Source organism: Bombus impatiens, unplaced genomic scaffold (genome assembly GCF_000188095.3).
Source record: "Bombus impatiens unplaced genomic scaffold, BIMP_2.2 scf_0362, whole genome shotgun sequence".
In the NCBI taxonomy this organism is placed as follows: domain Eukaryota; kingdom Metazoa; phylum Arthropoda; class Insecta; order Hymenoptera; family Apidae; genus Bombus; species Bombus impatiens.
In genome coordinates, this window is record NT_176781.1 from 26,555 (window position 1) to 43,292 (window position 16,738).

At 33.4% G+C, this 16,738-nt stretch overlaps 4 protein-coding genes and 1 pseudogene across 5 annotated transcripts; all 5 read left to right on the forward strand.

The window, feature by feature from the left end:
* Window positions 1-450: 450 nt before the first annotated feature.
* LOC105680812 (odorant receptor Or2-like) lies at window positions 451-3,069 on the forward strand. 2 transcript variants are annotated; one of them, XM_012385973.3, is made up of 6 exons: window positions 574-954; window positions 1,813-2,255; window positions 2,318-2,417; window positions 2,482-2,592; window positions 2,691-2,846; window positions 2,948-3,069. In XM_012385973.3, exons 1-6 carry the CDS (start codon window positions 589-591, stop codon window positions 2,999-3,001), a joined length of 1,230 nt encoding a protein of 409 aa, XP_012241396.1. In that variant the 5' UTR covers window positions 574-588; the 3' UTR covers window positions 3,002-3,069. The 2 variants fall into 2 exon arrangements, with proteins under 2 accessions (XP_024223598.1, XP_012241396.1); XM_024367830.2 differs by having other exon boundaries at window positions 451-954; window positions 2,691-3,032.
* A 580-nt stretch (window positions 3,070-3,649) lies between these two features.
* On the forward strand, window positions 3,650-5,407 carry LOC105680806 (annotated as a pseudogene).
* An 837-nt stretch (window positions 5,408-6,244) lies between these two features.
* LOC105680807 (odorant receptor Or2-like) lies at window positions 6,245-9,102 on the forward strand. The gene is made up of 6 exons (XM_012385965.3): window positions 6,245-6,859; window positions 7,878-8,320; window positions 8,383-8,482; window positions 8,547-8,657; window positions 8,756-8,911; window positions 9,013-9,102. The coding sequence occupies exons 1-6, from the start codon at window positions 6,494-6,496 to the stop codon at window positions 9,067-9,069; spliced, it is 1,233 nt and encodes a 410-aa protein (XP_012241388.1). The 5' UTR covers window positions 6,245-6,493; the 3' UTR covers window positions 9,070-9,102.
* Window positions 9,103-10,343: 1,241 nt separating this feature from the next.
* On the forward strand, window positions 10,344-12,894 carry LOC105680808. The gene is given in 6 exon segments (XM_033320859.1): window positions 10,344-10,730; window positions 11,550-11,992; window positions 12,055-12,187; window positions 12,189-12,329; window positions 12,428-12,583; window positions 12,683-12,894. Coding segments are annotated over 6 exon segments (1,296 nt in total). The 5' UTR covers window positions 10,344-10,364; the 3' UTR covers window positions 12,740-12,894.
* Window positions 12,895-13,892: 998 nt separating this feature from the next.
* LOC105680813 (odorant receptor 4-like) lies at window positions 13,893-16,557 on the forward strand. The gene is made up of 6 exons (XM_012385974.3): window positions 13,893-14,535; window positions 15,250-15,692; window positions 15,755-15,854; window positions 15,919-16,029; window positions 16,161-16,316; window positions 16,410-16,557. The coding sequence occupies exons 1-6, from the start codon at window positions 14,170-14,172 to the stop codon at window positions 16,464-16,466; spliced, it is 1,233 nt and encodes a 410-aa protein (XP_012241397.1). The 5' UTR covers window positions 13,893-14,169; the 3' UTR covers window positions 16,467-16,557.
* The last annotated feature ends 181 nt before the right edge of the window (window positions 16,558-16,738 follow it).

Below are 16,738 nucleotides of genomic sequence, written 5' to 3' on the forward strand. Positions count from 1 at the left end.
CCACATAAACATTGTATGACAACAAACCACAGACACAGTAATTTACTATGTCCACAAAACACAATCAGTCACAGCCTATTTTCATGTAAAAAAACCAATATTTAATAATATCGCGCAAAATTAACTAGCAGTGATTAGATAATTAAATTAATAGTGAGGTATTATGGTACAAAGAAATTACAAAATATATGTTACTTTTTTCAAACTACTTTCTCTAAAAAGAGAGAAAGTAAACGAATTGTATGGTATTTCATTAATAAATTACTCACATGTATATATTGTTATTTTACATGAACATACATATCACGCACATGACATTGTGTTTTCATAACACTAGCAACTACTAATCGTCGTGCACTTATAGTCTAAACTGTTCCACTTATGTCTAGACAGAAAGTAAGATTCTATAGCTGGTAACGCTACCATCCATTTCCACAATTGCAGACGTTCTCTACATTCATGAGTAATAATCGATTTTGAAGTACTAAAAGAAATGCACGCACGCGATATCATGAGCGCAAGCTCAATGCCCTTACAATCGATGCACCTGAACTATCGTAAACAGTCGTTTTCCACCTGGCCACGAATATGCACCTCTCCGTTCGATATCAAGCCGATCAACCGCGGAATCCAAAATACGAGGAAGATATCATTTACGTGACGAAACACAATAAATGGGTTCTAAATTCCATCGGGATGTGGCCCGCTGTGCTAGAAGGCATCGGTAAATTTGTACCAAAAATTGTGATTGGACTCAGTAATTTCGTGTCGTTCTTCAGCGTAGTGCAGTGTGTGCTATATATTATATTGGAAGAAAAGGATCCTTTACTAAGACTAAGGCTCTTAGGATTGGCTTGCTATTCTTCAACCAACCTGATGAAGTATTGGGCTCTGATACTGCGCAAACCAAACATTGAATACTGCATCGAGCAGATACAGACAGATTGGAAGCAGGTCAGTCAAACTAATGTATGTGAAATGTTTAGTGGAAAAGTGAAAAATTGTATTGGTTACGGTTATTAGGATACCCTTTTGTTACATACTTGTTAAAAAATTCTAACAAATTTTACCATATTTAATGGTTCACATTAATATGTCCCATAAGAAACATACGGTGTGAGTAAAATAGGGTCTATAAAATATAAAATTGCAAAACACAAATTTATGAAATAACTGTAAAATAAAAATAGCATGGGAGGTATATAATTTGCACGAAATATAGGGCTCCTTTCATACACAAAGTAAGTTTACTAATACTCATGACCAGCAATATAAGTGCATTTTGTATTAAAATAAAAGACAAATATCTATAGAAAGAAACAATACCTAGTTAATAAATTTATTTAGAAAATATGTTATTAACTCTCTGTCCTTATAAGGACAATGACTACGAACAATATTTACATAAAGCTTTACTTACGTTATATTATATTATAAATTATACGCGTGTATTACGAAGAGCTTCTTATCGGATTTTGTATGTATATTTCATTTTCACAGTATCAAATTTATGTTGTCACATGAAATACGTAGTACTCTATGATACGAAATTTAATATACTTGGACATAATTAACTAATATGTAAATAGAATATTATAGTAAATAAAGCGATGTGCAGAATATTTTTTGTAGTCACTGCATTTTTGGTAAAGTATTTTACTATTTGGAAACATACTGGTTTCTGTATTAAAATGTATCTTTACTCCTAGTTTGCACAAATCAAAATTTTATCACTTACACCACTTCTCCCCTGAACTACACACTTAAAATATTGTTTGTACAAAAATCATTTGTGCAATAATCATTTGGCAGGTAGAATTCCCAAGAAATCGCCTGTTGATGCTAAAATACGGAAAGATCGGACGAGATCTCACCATATACAGTGCTGCGTTCATGTATACCGCACTCGTGTGCTACGTTACGATCATGCAGTATGCAATGGGAATGAGCCTGAAGGAAAATAATCGTACAATCAGGGTGTTAGTGTACCCTACGTATAGTGGATTTTTCGATGCTCAAAAAAGCCCTGTCTACGAAATCGTGTACGTTCTCCAATGCATGTGCACATTTGTGTTCAACTCTGTAACAGTTGGGTGTTGTGCTTTGGCTGCTCTTTTTGCAACACACGCCTGTGGACAGCTTGATGTCGTTATATCTCAGTTAAATGATCTGGCCGACGGAAAATTCGCCAAGAAAAATTCTAATCCAAGCACTCGATTGATAGAAATCGTAGAACATCACATAAAAATTTTAAAGTACGAAGGTAAAATAAAACATTGTTTAATACTGACCAAACACATATCGCGTACTATTGTAGATTTTCTGCGATGATTGAGTCGGTTCTGCAGGAAGTGTGCTTTTTCGAATTCGTTGGTTCCACGTTTGTAATATGCTTGCTCGAATACTATTGTATAACGGTACGTTCTTGTTGTTGCTGGTTTGTATTTCTAGAAATTTATGGTATTTTTATGTTTTTAATAGGATTGGCAACAGAATAATAAAATTGGTTTGGCAACATACTCGATGCTACTTGTATCCTTGACGTTCAATATGTTCTTGTTATGCTACATTGGCAATCTTCTGCTAGAAAAGGTATTTCGTAATACTCAACTCTTTTCAATATAGTAAAGTAATCAATGTACGAAAATGTATTAATCAATTTCGTTTATTATTCGTCATTTACACTACAGAGTACTAACATCGGAATATCTTGCTATATGATTGACTGGTACCGCTTACCAGTCAAAACAGTTCAAGATCTTATGTTGATCATCGCTATGTCGAGTAGTCCGGTGAAAATTAGCGCTGGCAGAATGTTTCTTTTATCCTTGCCTACTTTCGGAAATGTAGGTTTTTACAAATATTTCCTTCATGTTTTACCTGTTCAAAATTTACACAAATCAACCGTTTAATCTATCGGTGACTAAATCTAACTTCGTCTTTGCAGATTTTAAAGACATCATTCGCGTACTTAAACTTTATCAGGAATACTCTTATGTAACAATTTAATGATTATTCCGTTATTTTCGTAATCCAAGTGTAATATTAAATAAAGAAATTTGTTGTAATGGTATTGGTTGCTATTTTAATTTATATTTTATAGTACATAGCACTTTTTTTTCCATAACAAAACACTGCATTTTAGTGAATATGTAAGGTAACTTGGCAGTAGGTTACCCAAGTACAAAATCGTAGAAAATAACGACATACTAGCATCTATTGCTATGTGAAATTATACAGAAATATCAAGGTAAAAATAATATATTTTATTATTCGTATTTAAATGCACGAAACATTGTACAGATCATATTACACCAAACCACGTATATCATAATTTCGTATGTCTACACAGCAATAACCAACATTCATTTAAAAGAAGTCAACATTTAAAAATATATCATAATATTAACTAGCAATAATTATATAATAAAATTAATAATAAGCTGTTATTATAAAGATAAATTGGAAAATGTTGCATTTTCAAACTGCTCCTTTTAACAAATGCGAAAAAAGAGAAATTGAAAAGTATTTCATTAATAAGTTACTCACATATATATATACATATATGCTGTTATTTTACGTGAATATATATATATATCACGCACATGACATTGTGTTTTCTTAACACCAGTAGCTACTAATCGTCGTGCACTTATCTTTTAATCTGTTCCACTTATGTCTAGACAGAAAGTTAGATTCTATAGCTGGTAACGCTGTCATCTATTTCCACAATTGCAGACGTTCACCACATTCATAAGTAATAATCGATATTGAATTGCTGCAAGAAATGCACGCACGCGATATCACGAGCGCAAGCTCAACGCCCTTACAATCGATGCACCTGAACTGTCGTAAACAGTCGTTTTCCACCTACCCGCGAATATGCATCTTTCCGTTCGACAACCACGGAATACAAACTACGAGGAAGACATCGTTTACGTGACGAAACACAACAAATGGGTTCTGAGTACCATCGGCATGTGGCCCACTGTAGTAAAAGGAATCGGAAAATTTGTACCAAAAATTGTAGTAGGTCTCAGTAATTTCGTGTCGGTTTTCAACGTACTGCAGTTTGTGCTTTACGTTATACTGGAAGAAAAAGACACTTCGTTAAAACTGAGATTCTTAGGCTTGATTTGTTTTGCTTCGACCAATCTGATGAAGTATTGGGCTCTGATAGCGCGCAGACCGAACATCGAATACTGTATCGAACAGGTGCAGACAGATTGGAAGCAGGTTAGTCGGACGAGTATGTGAAAAGCTCAGAAACCTTTCGATTTCTGTATTAAAACGAAGTTTTTCACCCAATTACCTTAAAATCAAATTTTATCACTTGTACCATTTGTCCTCTGTATTACGCACTTATAAATATGATTTAGTATGAGGAACGTTTGTAAAAAACATAAAAATTATTTGACAGGTAGAATTCCAAAGAAATCGCATGCTGATGCTAAAATATGGAAAAATCGGTCGAGATCTCACCATATACAGTGCCGTGTTCATGTACAGCTCTGAAATGTGCTATATTACAATCATGCAATATGCAATGGCATCAGTCCTGAGGGAAAATAATCGTACAACCAGAGTGCTAGTGTACCCTACATATAGTGGATTTTTCGACGCCCAAAAAAGTCCCATCTACGAAATAGTGTACGTTCTCCAATGCATGTGCACACTTTTGTTCAACTCTGTGACAGTTGCGTGTTGTGGATTGGCTGCGCTTTTTGCAACACACGCTTGTGGGCAGATTGATGTCGTTATATCTCAATTAAATGATCTGGTCGATGGAAAATACGCGAAGAAAAATTCTAAGCCAGACGCTCGACTGATAGAAATCGTAGAGAACCACATAAAAATTTTAAAGTACGTAGGTAAAATAATAAATTGCATGAAACTGACAAACAACAGATCGGCTACTGTTATAGATTTTCTACAATGATTGAGACGGTTCTGCAGGAGGCGTGCTTTTTCGAATTCGTTGGTTCCACGTTGGTAATATGCTTGCTCGAATACTACTGTATAACGGTACGTTCTTGTTGCTTCTGATTTATGTCTTCAGGAATTTTCCATACTCTTATGTATTTAGTAGGAATGGCAAGAAAATAATAAGATTGGTGTGGCAACATTCTCGATGCTATTAGTATCCTTAACATTTAATATGTTCTTGTTATGCTACATTGGTAATCTTCTAATAGAAAAGGTATTTTGTAATATTCAACTATTTTCAATATAGCAAAGTAATCAATGTACGAAAATGTATTGATCAATTTCGTTTATTATTCGTCATTTACACTACAGAGTACTAACATCGGAATATCTTGCTATATGATTGATTGGTACCGCTTACCAGTCAAAACAGTTCAAGATCTTATGTTGATCATCGCTATGTCGAATAATCCGGTGAAAATTAGCGCCGGCAGAATATTTCTTTTATCCTTGCCTACTTTCGGAAATGTAGGTTTTTTCAAATATTTGCTTCATGTTTTGCCTGTTCAAAATTTACACAAATCAACCGTTTAATCTACCGGTGACTAAATCTAACTTCGTTTTTGCAGATTCTAAAAACATCATTCGCGTACTTAAACTTTGTTCGGAATGCCACTATGTAATGATTTAATAATTATTCCGTTATTTTCGTATATTCACTTATGGAATAGTAAATAAAGAAATATATTGTAAAAATGTTTGTTGCTACCTAAATGTACATTATAGAGTATACATTATTATTAACTTCGGTAACGATAAATAACATTATGATAAACATACAGTGATTTTGACGATAGATTGACCAAGCAGGAGATTATAGAAAATGACGATATACTAAATCGTACTAATGTATGAAATCATAAAAAATTACCAAGGTAAAGACAACATATTTTATTAATCGTATTTAATTACACAATGCCACATAAACATTGTATGACAACAAACCACAGACACAGTAATTTACTATATCCACATAACACAAAATGTCACAGCCTATTTTCATGTAAAAGAAAGCAATATTTAATAATATCGCGCAAAATTAACTAGCAGTGATTAGATAATTAAATTAATAGTGAGGTATTATGGTACAAAGAAATTACAAAATATATGTTACCTTTTTCAAACAACATTTTCTAACAAAAGAGAAAGTAAACAAATTGCATGGTATTACATTAATAAATTACTCATATGTATATATTGTTATTTTACACGAACATACATACCACGCACATGACATTGTGTTTTCATAAGATTAGCAGCTGCTAATCGTCGTGCATTTATGGTCTAACCTACTCCACTTATGTCTAGACAGAAAGTTAGATCGTATAGCTGAGAACACTACCGCCTATTTTCACAATTACAGACGTTCGCTACATTCATAAGTAAAAATCGATTTGGAAGTACTACAAGAAATGCACGCACGCGATATCATGAGCGCAAGCTCAACGCCCTTACAATCGATGCACCTGAACTATCGTAAACAGTCGTTTTCCACCTGTCCGCGAATATGCATCCGTCCGTTCGACGTCGGACAGATCCACCGCAAAACACAAACTACGAAGAAGATATCGTTTACGTGACGAAACACAACAAATGGGTCCTGAATTCCATCGGGATGTGGCCTGCTGTGTTAAAAGGGATTGGCAAATTTATACCAAAAGTCGTAATCGGTCTCAGTAATATCGTATCGTTTCTCAACGTAGTGCAGTGTGTGCTATACATTACATTGGAAGAAAACGATCCTTTACTACGACTGAGACTCTTAGGCTTGGCTTGCTTCGCTTCAATCAACCTGATGAAGTATTGGGCTTTGATAGCACGCAAAACGAATATCGAATATTGTATCGAGCAAGTGCATACAGATTGGAAGCAGGTCAGTCGCGCAAGTATATGTGAAGGGCTCAATGGAAAAGAGAAACTCTCCTGGTTATAGGTATTAGGATACCCACTTGGTATACACTTATTAGAAAACATGTTAGAAAAATAAAATAAGTGCAAAATAAATAGCACGAGGAGCTCATAATTTATACCACATATCACATTTTTTATACAGGATGGTTGGTAACTGGTGGTACAAGCGGAAAGGGGGTGATTCTACGCGAAAAAAGAAGTCGAAAATATACAATAAAAATTTTTCGTTTGAGGCTTTGTTTTCGAGAAAATCGACTTTGAACTCTCGCTCGGAACGCGTGGGATACGTTATAACGGATCTCACTCGATGGAAAAATTTAAAAAAACGAAAAAAATTTTTAAAAATGTTTATTCTATATTTTCGACTTCTTTTTTCGCGTAGAATCACCTCCTTTCCGCTTGTACCACCAGTTACCAACTACCCTGTATACAACGCAAGTATCCTAATACTTGTGGCTGGCAGTGTACACGTATTTTGTGTAAAAGCAAGATAAATACCTTACAGAAAGAAAAGATACGTGATAAACATATTTACCTAGAAAAAATTTTACGAGTTCTCAAAATATTAAAACTACAAATGGCTATAAAGAATGTTTGCACAAATCCTTCTTTATGTTATACTGTATTATATTGTAAACTACACTCGCATATTATGGAGCATTTTTATCACATTCTACATATTTCATTTTTTAAAAATACGTAGTACTATGATACGGAATTTAATATACTCAAATCCAATTAATCTGTATGTAAATGTTATAATATATAAAATGGGATGCAAATACTGTTGTAAACACTGTACATATAATAAAACTGTTAACTCTAACAACACTGTAAAGTCCAGAAACATACTGGTTTCTGTGATAAAATGTGACTTTACTCACAATTTCCCCAAATTAAAATTTTTCTCTCAATCACTTATTTATAAACATGACTCAGTAGTATTATTTATAAAAAAAATTGTAAAAATTATTTGACAGGTAGAAATCCAAAGAAATCGCATACTGATGTTAAAATACGGAAAGGTGGGACGAGATCTGACCATATACAGTGCCGTGTTCATGTATAGCGCTGAGATATGCTACGTTACAGTCATGCAGTATGCAATGGGATTGAATATGAAAGAAAATAATCGTACAATCAGACTGTTAGTGTATCCTACATATAGTGGATTTTTCGATGCTCAAAAAAGCCCTGTCTATGAAATTGTATACGTTCTTCAATGCATGTGCACATTTTTGTTTAACTCCGTAACAGTTGGGTGTTGTGGATTGGCTGCACTTTTTGCAACACATGCCTGTGGACAGATTGATATCGTCATATCTCAATTAGATGATCTGGTTGAAGGAAAATTCTCCGAGAAAAATTCTAATCCGAACACTCGACTGATGGAAATCGTAAAACATCACATAAGAATTTTAAAGTACGAAGGTAAAGTAAAACGTAGCTTGATACTGACCAAACACATATCGCGTACTATTGTAGATTTTCTGCGATGATTGAAACGGTTCTGCAGGAAGTGTGCTTTTTCGAATTCGTTGGTTCCACGTTTGTAATATGCTTGCTCGAATACTATTGTATAACGGTACGTTCTTGTCGCTGCTGGTTTGTATTTCTAGGAATTTATGATATTCTTATATCTTTAGTAGGATTGGCAACAGAACGATAACATTGGTCTGGCAACTTACTCGATGCTACTACTATCCTTGACGTTCAACATGTTCTTGTTATGCTACATTGGCAATCTTCTAATAGATAAGGTATTTTGTAATATTCAACTCTTTTCAATATAGCAAAGTAATCAATGTACAAAAATGTTTTTATCAATTTTACTTGTTATTCCTCATTTATGCTACAGAGTACTAGCGTCGGAATATCCTGCTATATGATTGACTGGTACCGCTTACCTATCAAGACAGTTCAAGATCTCATATTGATCATCGCTATGTCGAATAGTCCGGCGAAAATTAGCGCCGCCAGAATATTTATTTTATCTCTGCCTACTTTTGGGAATGTAGGTTTTTATAAACGTTACATCTATGATTTGCATGTTCAAATTTTATGTAAATCGAACTTTTTATCTTTAGGTGATTAAATATAATTTTATCTTTTTAGGTTCTAAAGACATCGTTCGCGTATTTAAATTTCATTCGGAATACCATTATCTACTAATTTCACAATTATTCTATTAATTTCATATGTCTAATCATAGAAAAGTAAATAAATAAACGTATTATGAAAGTATTCTTTGCTAGTTAAATATATATTGTATAGTGTACATTATTTTTTTACTTTGATACTGATACATAACATTTTGATAAATATGTACAGTGATTTTGATAATAGCTTATCCAGGTAGAAGATCGCAGAAAATGACAACGTATTACAATGTGTTTGTTTGTGAAGTCATGACGAAATATTTACGTATATATATTATATGTATTATATTTATTCATCATTTTTTATGTCTACGTACAATCAACAATCATAGCTTCTTACATGTGGAGAAACATTACCCAACACCATAATCGTTCCTGCTAAGTAGAAACGCCACTTTATAATAAAACATGCCAATCCTCTTAATTCGATATCCGGATACAGTGGTTCAGGTTAACAAAGACGAAGGTCGAGAACTTGGGTTTCCAGATGTAAGTTCTTAACAAATTCGATACTAGACAGATGTATACAAGTTATGCACTGCCTTATGTTTGATGCTTTATGAATGAAGAAACGAACTAAAGAACTCTTTCCGTTGGTCACGCGATGGTTTTTATATCGGTCTGCATTCTGCGTTTTGGAACAGTAGCTAGCAACAGAAGTAAGATTTTGCTGGTGTTGCGAAATACTATTTAACGCAAGGCTTTGATACTAAGTTACAAAATGTGTCGGTGCTGGTACTACGGTATGAGATGTTTTCGAGTCAGTGATCATTCCGGACCGTACGTAAGAGTGGAGATAATTTTGTAAAATATCTGACAAACAATATTATTGTGTTAAAATGACATAAGCTCAGGTATGGAATCAAGATTAATTTAAAGTAGTTTTACGAAAAAATACAATTAAAATAAGTCTATAAATACACTATTTTTTAAATTATTGCTTTCTTCAGTATTACGTAACCTGTAATACCTATATAATTTTTAATGAAAGATATGTACATGCTTACTTTTATTGTTAGTTTCGTGGCATTCGCGATTTCAGTGTTCCACAAATGTCTCTTATAATCAAATATGTTCTGTACCTTCGAAAGATTCAGGCCTCTGGTCTAGACAGAAAGTTAGATTCTATACCCGTTACCAGTTAGTTATTCACTATAATTACAGACGTTCGCTACATTGATGAGTAATAATCGATTTTGAATTACTACGTGAAATGCACGCACGCGATATCCCGGGCGCAAACTCATCGCTCTTACAATCGATGCTCCTGAACTGTCGTAAACAGTCGTTTTCCACCTGTCCGCGAATATGCATCTCTCCGTTCGACGTCAGACAGATCCACCGCAAAACACGAAGTACGAAGAAGATATTGATTACGTGACGAAACACAACAAATGGGTTTTGAATTCCATCGGGATGTGGCCCGTTGTGGCAGAAGGCATCGACAAATTTTTACCAAAAATCATAATCGGATTCAGTAATTTGGTATCGCTTTTTACGGTTGTGCAGTGTATACTACACATTATATTAGAGGAAAAAGATGCTTTATTACGACTGAGGCTCTTGGGATTGGCTTGCTTTGCTTCAATCAACCTGTTGAAGTATTGGGCTGTTATAGTGCGCAAACCGAACATCGAATACTGTATCAAACAGGTGCAGACAGATTGGAAACAGGTCAGTCGAGCAAAGAATAAAAGAACGAAGCATCAATGGAAAAATGATGGACACTGCTACTTATCAGTATTAGAATACTCACTTGTTACACCATTTATTAGAAATCCTAGCACATTTTATTTAATTTAATATTTTACTTTATAAGGCACATATGATGTGAGTAAAATAAGGTTTACAGAATATGGAATTATGAAATACAAAAATATGTGATGACTGTAGAATAAAAATAATGAGAAGCACACAATTTATATCAAATATCACATTTTTTTAAACATAACGCAGATGTCTTAATATTTATGGCTAGCAATCACTTTGTATTAAAAAAAAAAGACAAATAGCTACAGAAAGAAGCAATACGTGATATACGAAATTTTTTTCGGAAACTTCCAAACTTTTATAGTTACAATTAGCTACAAAGAGTACTTGCACGCACCTTTATTTATGTGAGGCATATTAAACTACAAATTATACGCATATATTATGAAGTGTTCTTTATCATGTTCTGTATATGTCATTTTCGTAGAATCAAATTTCTGTAAGTATATGAAAATACGTAATATTATGACGCGAAACTTAATATACTTAGTTCTAATTAACTAATATGTAAATGTTATAATATATATAATGGTATGCAAATACTTTTGGAGACACTGCGCCGATAAACGTATAGTATTTTACTGTCTAGAAGTACATAGTATGTATGTATTTAAATGTAACTCTTCCCACAACTTTCCCAAATTAGAATCTTGTCGCTTGCACCATTCCTCCAAACAACTCACTTATAGTGTTGTTTGTAAAAATGTAAAAATCATTTGACAGGTAGAGTTTCAAAAAAATCGCATGCTGATGCTAAAATACGGAAAGATCGGCAGAGATCTGACCATATATAGTGCCGTGTTCATGTATAGTGCTGGCATATGCTACGTTACGATCATGCAGTATGCAATGGGAATGAGCCTAAAGGCAAATAATCGTACGATCAGAGTGTTAGTGTACCCTACGTATAGTGGATTTTTCGATGCTCAGAAAAGCCCCATTTACGAAATCGTGTACGTTCTCCAATGTATGTGCACATTTGTGTTCAACTCTGTGACAGTTGGGTGTTGTGGATTAGCCGCACTTTTTGTAACACATGCCTGTGGACAGATTGATGTCGTCATATCTCAATTAAATGATCTGGTTGAAGGAAAATTCGCCAAGAAAAATTCTGATCCGAACACTCGACTGATGGAAATCGTAAAACATCACATAAGAATTTTAAAGTACGAAGGTAAAGTAAAACGTTGCTTGATACTGACCAAACACATATCGCAAACTATTGTAGATTTTCTGCGGTGATTGAGACGGTTCTGCAAGAGGTGTGTTTTTTCGAATTCGTTGGTTCCACGTTTGTAATATGCTTGCTCGAATACTACTGTATAACGGTACGTTCTTGTTGTTGCTGGTTTGTATTTCTAGAAGTTTATGGTATTTTTATGTCTTTAGTAGGATTGGCAACAAAATAATAAAATTGGTTTGACAACGTACTCGATGCTACTAGTATCCTTGACGTTCAACATGTTCTTGTTATGCTACATTGGCAATCTTCTAATAGAAAAGGTATTTTGTAATACTCAACTTTCTTCAATATAGCAAAGTAATCAATGTACAAAAATGTATTAATCAATTTCACTTGTTATTCGTCATTTATACTACAGAGTACTAGCGTCGGAATATCCTGCTACATGATAGACTGGTATCGCTTACCAGTCAAGACAGTTCAAGATCTCATCTTAATCATTGCCATGTCGAATAGTCCGGCGAAAATTAGCGCCGGTAGGATATTTCTCTTATCCTTAACCACTTTCGGAAATGTAGGTTTTTAAAAATATTTTGTTTATGATTTGCATGTTCAAAATTTATACAAATCGAATTTCATTTAGCGGTAAATAAATGTAACTTTATCTTTGCAGGTTCTAAAAACGTCATTCGCGTACTTAAATTTCGTCCGGAATACCATTATGTACTAATTTCACAATTATTCTGTTATTTTCTTGTATTCAGTTGTAGAATATTGAATAAAGAAATATACTGTAAAAACATATACAGTATTAAAATATACATTATTAGACAGTTAAAAATCTGCATTAGATCAAGTAGTAAATATTGTAATTTATATTACGTCAAGACCATTAAAAACATGCTTTTTAAAAAGCTTTCTATATCTATGGAAATTGAATACGAATATTTGCTTTGCACACCGAAGTAAAATGGTTATCTAGAATTAAAGTGCTATGCCAAATTGTAAAACTTAAGACTGAATTGTTGACTTCTTTTCGAAATGAAGGTGCAGATGATTTTGTAAAATCTCATACAAATGATACTCAGTGTATTAAAATAACGATTTAACAGATATCTTTAATTAGTTAAATAGCGCCAATATAAATATCCAAGCGAAGAATCAAAATATTTCGACATCCACTTACAAATACCATTTCAGAAACAAGTAACTCTTTGGATAAATCACATATTATAAAAAAATACAAGAGATATGATTCTTCCGCTTCGTTCTGCTTCCGCTTCGCAACTAAAAATGTCGAGGGAACTATTACCACTAAAACTTTTAACGCTATTGAAAGAGAAAAATACAAGTTATCTCCCTTCTTTAGATATAAAGAATTATGACCTGTTATAAAATCCATTTAGCGCAGTTAATTACAAGTTTTTGTTACACAGAAGAAGAAAAATTGATTAGCTTGTCAACAGATCGCACTTTCAAGACGATGAGAAATGTTGGATTTTTGCCCACAAGAAATACCAAACTATCTTCACAAGGGCATTAAACATCCTGTTACAGTTTTTACCATCATATTTGTGTGAGCCAATAACTAATATAAAGATTGAAAACATTATTAACATAAACGAAGAAATGAGAAAAGAAATATCATATATTAGATCTAACATTACTGAAATCCACGAAAACCGATAAGCTCAGGTATGGAATCAAGATTAATTTAAAGTAGTTTTACGAAAAAATACAATTAAAATAACTCTATTTTCATAAATACACTATTTTTTGAATTATTGCTTCTTTCAGTATTACGTAACCTGTAATACCTATATAATTTTTAATGAAAGATATGTGCATGCTTACTTTCATTGTTAGTTTCGTGGCATTGGAAATTTCAGTGTTCCACAATTGTCTCTTATAATCAAATATGTTGTGTAACTTCGGAAGATTAAGACCCTCTCCCTAGCCTAGGCAGAAAGTTAGATTCTATACCCGTTACCAGTTAGCTATTCATTACAATTACAGACTTTCGCTACATTGATGAGTAATAATCGATTTTGAATTGCTACGTGAAATGCACGCACGCGATATCCCGGGCGCAAACTCATCGCCCTTACAATCGATGCACCTGAACTATCGTAAACAGTCGTTTACAATCTGTTCACGAATATGTATCCCTCCATTCGAAGTCAGACCGATCAATCGCGAAATCCAAATTACAAGGAAGACATTATTTACGTGACGAAACACAATAAATGGATTCTGAATTGCATCGGAATATGGCCCACTGTGTTAAAAGGCATGAGTAAATTTTTGCCAAAACTCGTAATCGGATTCAGTAATCTTATGCCATCTTTCATCATAGTACAGTGTGTGCTATACATTGTATTGGAAGAAAAGAATCCTTTATTGAGACTGAGGTTCTGTTCCTTGGCTTGGTATTCTTTAATCAACCTGATGAAGTATTGGGCTCTGATAGCGCGCAAACCGGATATCGAATACTGTATCAAATGGATGCAGACAGATTGGAAACAGGTCAGTCGAGCAAGTGTATGTGAATTACTCAGTGGAAAAATGATAGACATTGCCGGTTCTAAGTATCAGGATACTCACTTGTTTGTACATTTGTTAGAAAACTTTATCACATTTTACGATATTTAATATGTTACATCATAGGGGATATATGGTATGAACGAAATAAGAAGTTTATGGAATATGGAATTATTCAAAAATTATGAAATAATTGGAAAATAGAAATAATGATAAGCACACAATTTGTATCAAATATCATATTTTTTTATGTATAAGGCAAATATCCTAATATATACTTACGGCTGGCAGTGTAAGTGTATTTTACATAAAAACACAGAAAGAAAAAATACGTAATCTACATATTTGTCTAGAAGACTTTTTATGAGTTTCAGTGAAAATTTTAATATATAATATGATTATATATAATATTTCAATTTCGTAATATCATATCTTTGTAGTCGTATGAAAATATACGAAAACGAAATTTAATATACAACGGCGTGGCGTGAAAAATGTTTTTCGTACCCATTGCATGTGTAGTAAAGTATTTTACTGTCTAGAAGCACGCAGTTTTCTGTATTAAGATGTAATTTTATTCACAGTTGTCGTAAATTAAAATTGTATCACTAGCACCACGTTTTCTCTGGACCAGTCACTTATAAATGTGATTCAGTACGACTGTTTTTTTATATAAAAGATGTAAAAATCATTTGACAGGTAGAGTTTCAAAGAAATCGTATGCTTATGCTAAAATATGGAAAAATTGGTCGAGATCTGACCATATACAGTGCCGTGTTCATGTACAGCGCAGGCATGTGCTATACTACCATCATGCAGTATGGAATGAGAATGAGCCTGAAGGAAAATAATCGTACCCTCAGAATATTAGTGTATCCTACATATAGTGGACTTTTCGACATCCAAAAAAGTCCCGTATACGAAATCGTGTACGTTTTCCAATGCATATACGCATTTACGTGCATCTCTGTGACAGTTGGGTGTTGTGGGCTGGCTGCGCTGTTCGCAACACACGCCTGTGGACAGATTGATGTCGTTATATCTCAATTAGATGATCTGGTCGATGGAACATTCTCCAAGAAAAGTTCTAACCCGGACACTCGGCTGATGGAAATCGTAAAACATCACATAAGAATTTTAAAGTACGAAGGTAAAGTAAAACGTTGCTTAATACTGACCAAAAACATATCGCGTACTATTGTAGATTTTCTGCAATGATTGAGACGGTTCTGCAGGAAGTGTGCTTTTTCGATTTTATTGGTACCACGTTGCTAATATGCTCGCTCCAATACCTTTGTATAACGGTACGTTCTTGCTGCTTCTGATTTGTGTTCCTAGGAGTTTATGGTATTTTTATGTTATTAGTAGGATTTACAACACAATAATAAAATTGGTCTGGCAACATATTCGATGCTACTAATAGGATTCACGGTTAATATGATGTTGCTATGCTATATTGGCAATCTTCTAATGGAAAAGGTATTTTGTAATATCTCAATCTTCTCAATATAACAAAGTACTAGTCACTATGAAAATTTATTAATCAATTTCGTTTATAATTTATTATTTACTATAGAGATATTGCTATAGATATATATTATTTGCTATAGAGTACTAGCGTCGGAATATCCTGTTATATGATTGAGTGGTACCGCTTACCAGGCAAGACAATGCAAGGTCTCATTTTGATCAGCGCCATGTCGAATAGCCCGGCGAAAATTAGCGCCGGCAGAATATTTCTTTTATCTCTGCCTGCTTTCGGAAATGTAGGTTTTTACAAATAGCTTTCACAAATTAATTTGAAGATTTTAATTAAATTTTCATTTGATTAAAGATTGAATGTAACTTCACCTTTGCAGATTTTGAAGACATCATTCGCGTACTTAAATTTTGTCCGGAATACCATTGTGTTATAATCTAATAATTATTCGGTTATTTCCATGTATCCAATTGTAGAATAGTAAATAATGCAATATGTTGTAATAACATTCCTTGCTACATAAATATATATTACATAACATACATTATTTTTTTACTTTCATTACGATACATAGCATTTTGATAAATATGTACAGTGAATATTATTAAATATCATTAAAAATGTTAACATATAAAAATTTATTAGTTTGTGAAATCATAAAATTGTGATATCATGCAGAAATATTAAGGTAAAGATAATATATTTTAT

What these genes read in the sequence shown, in the direction of transcription:
- LOC105680807 (XM_012385965.3), top strand. Translation starts at nt 6,494, where the DNA reads ATGCATCCGTCCGTTCGACGTCGGACAGATCCACCGCAAAACACAAAC. An exon ending in TGCATACAGATTGGAAGCAG is followed by an intron (nt 6,860 to 7,877) that starts GTCAGTCGCGCA and finishes ATTATTTGACAG; the next exon opens with GTAGAAATCCAAAGAAATCG. An exon ending in GCAATCTTCTAATAGATAAG is followed by an intron (nt 8,658 to 8,755) that starts GTATTTTGTAAT and finishes TTTATGCTACAG; the next exon opens with AGTACTAGCGTCGGAATATC.
- LOC105680812 (XM_024367830.2), top strand. Translation starts at nt 589, where the DNA reads ATGCACCTCTCCGTTCGATATCAAGCCGATCAACCGCGGAATCCAAAA. An exon ending in TACAGACAGATTGGAAGCAG is followed by an intron (nt 955 to 1,812) that starts GTCAGTCAAACT and finishes ATCATTTGGCAG; the next exon opens with GTAGAATTCCCAAGAAATCG. An exon ending in GCAATCTTCTGCTAGAAAAG is followed by an intron (nt 2,593 to 2,690) that starts GTATTTCGTAAT and finishes TTTACACTACAG; the next exon opens with AGTACTAACATCGGAATATC.
- LOC105680813 (XM_012385974.3), top strand. Translation starts at nt 14,170, where the DNA reads ATGTATCCCTCCATTCGAAGTCAGACCGATCAATCGCGAAATCCAAAT. An exon ending in CATCACATAAGAATTTTAAA is followed by an intron (nt 15,693 to 15,754) that starts GTACGAAGGTAA and finishes GTACTATTGTAG; the next exon opens with ATTTTCTGCAATGATTGAGA. An exon ending in CTCTGCCTGCTTTCGGAAAT is followed by an intron (nt 16,317 to 16,409) that starts GTAGGTTTTTAC and finishes TCACCTTTGCAG; the next exon opens with ATTTTGAAGACATCATTCGC.